Below are 6,097 nucleotides of genomic sequence, written 5' to 3' on the forward strand. Positions count from 1 at the left end.
TCACTTGCGGGCACTTTCACCTTGTGCTCTTGCGACAGATATCTGGAGATGTCTTGCACATACACGGATGGAGCGGATCGGGTCACTGTGTCGATAGTGAGCATACGCACTCGGTGCCTGTCCGCCTGTCAGGCCCTGTACTCCTTCGCATCCCGCGAGCCCAACACGCAAGTCATCCAGGAGGAGCTTGTCTGCCTCCTCACTGCCCCCATTCTTGAGCGCCTTGACAGCGCGGCAGAGGGAGGGAGTTCTCCTACTTCATCCCGGGCTGCTGCATGCTTCAAGATTCCTTTCTGCGCTGTGTCAGGAGCGTCGCAACCGGTTGAAGGCATCTCACCATCGAAATAGCAGCGCCGCTGCTTCTCTCTTTCCTCCCTCCTGCTTCTGAAGACAGGAGTGAGCGAGGGAGAGACGGGGAGAGAGGTTGGGGGGGGAGGGAAGGAGAGGGTAAGGGAGGAGAGAGGGGGAGCGGAGGCAGGGGAGTGGAGGGAGAGAGCAGAGGGGTTTGGTCTCTAGCCTACCTGCATCAACTGCTGCCAGGAGTTTTGACTTCCTCATCGCCGGCGTCTCCTCATTCTGCACGCCCAGGTGGCTAGCGTCTCTCTTCCTCCCTTCCTCGACCTCCTCTCGCTTTATCGTCCCGCCCATCCTCACGAGCCCTCAAGATCGTCTCTGCCGACCCCTCGGCGATCACTCGACCTCCTCCCCCTCGCATGACAACTTCGCATCCTCCTCAGAGACCTCGGCGAGGGCCCCTCCTCCTACCATGCGCTGACACATCACGACTGTCGACCAACAGGCTCCAAGTTTTCTGCTGCTGCCCCGCTGAGCGCAAGGATGCTAAGGTATCATTGTCAACCTGGAAACTTCTCGTCAAAGGCAAGAAACTCAAGGAAGCACTAAGAATGCACATATGTGATAATCGCCAAAGAGCAACAAGCAAAGGGAAGCAGAAAATCTGATGACTAACTAGTTCTGCTTGCCACTCGTTACGCAGACATGTCCCTCCCAGTTGAGAGATGTGGGCAGTGGATATCAGTTCTGTCAACATTCGTTCCAGATCATCCTAAAAGACATGCCAGCGTCTCACATGTTTGTCTTCTGTCTTTCCTGTATTGCACAAAGGATGGAGTCCTCCCAAAACCCAATTTGTAACTAGTCCATGCGGACTACGTCGACTCTTTCTCTCAGCATCTCTCCAGCAAGCCTCAATCTATCTCTATACATTAATACACATGCCTGACTCAATGACTTTCCGCTTGTCCACCTGTCTACTTGCCTTGCCAACCGACATAGCGACTTGACATGCTGCTGCCGGCGCTGGCCTACTCCCACCCATTCCTCTCCATTCCTTGCTTCGTCTCTACGATCTTCCCATGTCTCCCCCTGTAGCTCAACCGCCCAGCTTCGGAATCAGCATGGCTTTCCGAACCTATTCTCAGGTTGTTGCTCTTCTCATTTACGGCCACCTGCTCCCGCTGCTGTGTCCTGATCCCACCTTCAAACTTTCCTGCTTGTATCCTCCAGTCCGAAATCCTCCTCCTCTGCCTGAGCCTCCTCTTGCGACTCTCTCCTGCATCTGAATCATCATATCTCCCTGCTTCCTCGCTCGCTCTCGCTCTCCTCCCCCTCCCCCTCCCCCGCTCTCCCCCCCCTGCCCTCCTCTTGCTCGTCGTCCTTGACCTGCCATATGCGGCCAATGCTAGGATCAGAATTTTGTGTACCAGGTGGGGGTATAGGCGGATGGGGTGGAAACGGAATTGAGTTCATCCAGGTGGGTGAGGGTACCTTTTTGAAAATTCCCAAGGTGACTATCCCCAAATTCTGAAATTATTTGTGTTACCCACCCATATTATTACTAGATATTTATGTTAAAATGAGGGTTCGTGGTGAAGGGTGCGACAAAAATTGTGTCATCTTGAAATTTCTCTATAAAATGGATAATGTCCTGGTACGTAACAGGGGGTAGGGGTCACAAGTTTTTTTGTTGAGGTGGTGGGGGTCCTTGCAAAACTAGGTGGGTACAACTAGAGGTGTAGACGCACAAAAAAGACGAGGGGGGTGGTCATACTACTGAATGACTTGGGTGGGTAGGGGTTGTCAAGTACCGGTCATTTTAAATACACAATACAGGAAAAAGTACCGGTGATCCCATCACTTGATGGAGACCCAAATGGGGTCGTGGGATCAGATCATAGGGGGGTTCAAGAACAGCTGCTCCATGATGTTGGGGTAGGGTACCTAATCATAATTTGACTACCCGTCCATATTACTAGTAAATTGAGGGTAATTTTCAACAATGTGGTTGAGAAAGCGAAGGGTAGTCGAGATTGAGGGGGTGGGGTAGTGAAGGGGAAGGGTCCATTCATGGGGTGTAGCTTTCGGGATGTAGTGCCCGTAAACCACCCCACCCGTTCTCTATATATGAATCAGGGGGGTGATGGTACCCGCCAAACCCCACCCTACCTCTGACGAGTGCAAGCATGACCCATTGAACCTCTTACTGACAAGTACCCCACCCACACCTCGACGAGCCTTGGCTCTGATTACCCCATAAATCATCATCAAAAGTACCGGTGTAAGAGGATAATGATCTACCCCCACCACCCCTCTTGAAGATTGTACGCTCCCCTACCTCTGCCTCCACCGGTTGTCCTGGAGACGGACGGCCCCCTATGAGCGGGGATGAGGGCAGACGGCAGTAAGTGATTGGGCAATGGAGGGGATGAGGGCTGAACAAGCTGGTCAGATGGGGGATGTGGGTAATGTACATATCGGACGGGTCCTCCACGAAATTCGTGTTGACCCAGGGGGTGGTAATAGTGATCATAAAGGGGGTAGGGGTAATTAAAATAGTGGATTTCTGTGGGTAATAAGTGGGAAAACGGAGGGTTCACGCAATTGATCGAGCAAGGGGTGGGTAGGGTTATGGAATACGAGGAGGGTGGGTGGTCTTGTGGGAGGTTGGATTTTCAAATTCTGTGGGAGGGACTACCCTACCTCCTCAAGTTGAGCTGATTGTGAGGGAGTACCTACCCTATTCCCCAAATTTTCAAGGTAGAGTACGGGGTGGGGATGATACCGGTGTCCTTAATTCCCTGTTTCGGCAATGCAACACGCCTTCTGGGCTGTTTGATATGATCGAGAGGACAGGACAGGACAGGACAGGACAGGGCAGGACAGGAGAAGAACGTGACGGAAAAGAGAAGGAGTTGAGTGAACAGCTACTGGACAAGTTGAGAAGGTAAAAGCATCAGGGAGGTAGCAACGAAGCTGTGATGGCAGGAACAGGAGGGTTATGGGAACAATTTGAGTGTGAAACTATGTAAACGACAGACAGTCATGAAGAAAAGGAAGTGTTGCAAATCAAAGTGAGGATGGTATAGAAGATGAGAATTTAGCACAATCACAACCATTCTTGCATGCATAAGGCCGGAAACTGTGAAAACCAACATGAAAGCAATCCCACGTAGACGACTCTTTGATTTCCACTGATGTTGTCTGTTCAGGACGCATTTGTTTGCATCCTCTTGAAACTCGCGAGGCCATGCCCGAGAAACAAGAATCTACTTTCCTGCAGGTGATCGAACAGCTGGAAGAATGTCAGAAGTCCTTTGCTGTTCACCGAAAGTGCATCATGAAGCTCAAACAAGCGCAATCTGCAGACCCCGACACCTTCCAGCGCGCCCTCACTCAGTCCATCGATCGTGCCATGCTGGTCTTCAAACGAGAGCCAGCGGTAGAGCGTTTCCTGCAGTTTGTTGCCTCCTTCATCTCATTCACCAACGACAAGTACTCTAGCGACGGCGAGCTTGCCTGTGTCCTCCTCAAGCGCATGATCCCTCTGACCTGCGCGCGCGATAAGGCTGTACGGTTCCGCGCCTGCCAGCTGACGGCAAAGCTGCTCAACAGCCTCGGGGAGGACGCGGAGGTGTCGGAGGAGCTCTTCGACGAGATCCTGCACGCCATGCTAGCGCGGCTGCACGACAAGGTGCCGGTGGTTCGTGTGCATGCAGCCGCAGCACTTGCTAGGCTGCAGGACCCACGGACTTGAGCGATGCGGTGACGATGGAGTACGTGCGCCTCGTGTCCAACGACACGAGCAAGGAAGTCAGGAAGGCAGTGCTGGCCAACATGGGCGTGTCGTCAGTCACGCTGCCCTTCATCCTGGAGAGGACGAGGGATGTGCGGGAGGACGTGAGGAAGTACGCCTACAACGTAGTCTCCATCAAGATCGACGTCAAGTCGCTCCAGATCTCCCAGAGGATCTTCCTGGTAGAGAACGGGCTCAAGGTAGGGGAAGGGAGAGCGCGGGAAGGATCTGACGCCTGGCTACAGGATAGAAATGAGCTGGTCAGGAAGGCTTGCACTGACATGATCTGCAACAAGTGGGTAGCGAAGGGGAGCGGCAACCCCATCGCGTTCCTCAAGTTGCTCGACGTCGAGATCTACTCGGAGGCGACCGAAAGGGCCCTGCGTGCGGTGCTGGGGAGCGGAAAGTTGAAGAGCCCTGCCAGCTTCCTGCCAGAGAACCGATCAGCGCTGCAAGCAGAGGAGGCCTTCTACTGGAGGGTCCTTGGCAAGGTAGGGGGGAGGAGGAACGGCAGAGGGAGGAGGGAGAGGGAGGAGCAGGACGGTTGAAGCTCACCAGAATCATCTGTGCAGGTGGCTGTGGAGAGGAACGACGACGACATGATGGACGCGACTCTTCCCGAGCTCTCGGACTTCTGCCAAGTGCTGGAGTCCAACATGGGCTCGTCCTCCTTCGTTACCACTGAGCTCCTCAAATTTGTTCCGCTCCTCGACCTTGGCGACGAGGTTTGCTTTCCTTCTCTCTCCTCCCGTCTCCCCTTCCCCTTGCCCCTCTCTTCTCTTCTGATCCCGCGAGGTCAGCTCGGGCGCAAGAAGCTCTACACTATGCTGGGCAGCATTCTTTTGAGTCTGGTGAGGCAGGAGGAGGAGGAGGAGGAAAGGATGCTGACGAGGAGGAGCAGGAGCAGCCGATGTCGCTCATCTCGCACGTCATGACGGGGCTCCACTGCCTCGAGTCCAACAGCGAGAGCTTCGTCGCCTTCATCGCCGGAATCCTCAAGCAGGTCAGCCGCAGCCGGACTTCCTGCTGCTCCCCAACTCTCCTCCATGGAGCAGAGATGGAGGAAGGGGGAATGTGAAGGAGAGAGGGAGGAGGAAGAAGTGACGGGGAGGGCATGGCTGTCAGTGCTGACCTGCTCGCTCACCTTCAGCTTCTCGAGTTCGCCGAGGTTGACGCGTCCAAGGCCTTCCTCCACCGATGCCTCGTCGTGAGCAGCGAGCTCCTGCGCACCTTCACCCGGCTCGATCAGATCGCCGTGGGAGGCATCCCCGATCTCGTCAAGGAATTCTGCGAGACTATGATTCAGGCACTCTCCTCCTCTCCCTTCCCTCTCCCTCTTGATCCTCCCCTTCCTCCTCCTCTCCTCCTCTGACGTGCAGAGATAGGACGAGAACGATGATATCAGAAAGGAGGCCCTCGAATGCCTGGGGCTCTTCTGCTTGCTCGACGAGCACATCGCCGCAAGCTACATCCCGCTCTTCCTCCAAGTCCTCGCACATGACACCGAGAAGCTCCAGGCAAGAAGAGACTCCTCCTCCCTCCCTCCCTCCTCCTCCTACCTTCATCCCTCCTCTTGGCTCCTTCAGGTCACCTTGCTGCAGGTTTGTGCTCTCAGCGCGATCCTCGACATTCTGCTGGTCTTCAAGCAGAGCGACTGGAACAAGGTAGAGGGGAGGGGGAGAGGAGGAGGAGGAGGGAGCGATCAGGTCCTGACAGATCGACAGGTGCCTGAGAATTTGCTGGAGGTAGGAGGGGATTCAGCTGCCGGCACGTCGGTGTGGCAGCAAGTCGTCCAGTCCCTCTCCAACGGCTCCTTCCTGCTCCGAGCCACCGCAGCTGAGGGCCTTGCGAAGCTCTTGTACGCCGGAAGGTGCTCCTACTGGCTCCTCCCGCTCCCTCCCTCTCTTGATCTGACTCGATTCTCATCCTTGTTGACTTGTTGTTCAGGCTGAGAGCAGCAGGACATGAAGTTGAGAAGCAGGTGACTGTCCTCCTCCCTCCCTC

At 54.8% G+C, this 6,097-nt stretch overlaps 1 protein-coding gene across 1 annotated transcript in view; it reads left to right on the top strand.

Moving 5' to 3' along the window:
- Positions 1-3,547: 3,547 nt before the first annotated feature.
- GUITHDRAFT_146692 (hypothetical protein) overlaps positions 3,548-6,097 on the top strand; it is a gene marked incomplete at both ends in the record, with an annotated part of 3,649 nt that continues 1,099 nt past the window's right edge. The window contains 10 exons of the mRNA XM_005822119.1: positions 3,548-4,004; positions 4,040-4,293; positions 4,339-4,584; positions 4,666-4,818; positions 4,894-4,944; positions 4,995-5,096; positions 5,244-5,300; positions 5,479-5,757; positions 5,818-5,963; positions 6,041-6,074. Of these exons, the coding sequence (XP_005822176.1) occupies positions 3,548-4,004; positions 4,040-4,293; positions 4,339-4,584; positions 4,666-4,818; positions 4,894-4,944; positions 4,995-5,096; positions 5,244-5,300; positions 5,479-5,757; positions 5,818-5,963; positions 6,041-6,074 (1,779 nt within the window). The remainder of the gene's footprint in view (positions 4,005-4,039; positions 4,294-4,338; positions 4,585-4,665; positions 4,819-4,893; positions 4,945-4,994; positions 5,097-5,243; positions 5,301-5,478; positions 5,758-5,817; positions 5,964-6,040; positions 6,075-6,097) is intronic.

The sequence above is a fragment of the Guillardia theta genome, assembly GCF_000315625.1.
Source record: "Guillardia theta CCMP2712 unplaced genomic scaffold GUITHscaffold_131, whole genome shotgun sequence".
NCBI classification, from domain to species: Eukaryota; class Cryptophyceae; order Pyrenomonadales; family Geminigeraceae; genus Guillardia; species Guillardia theta.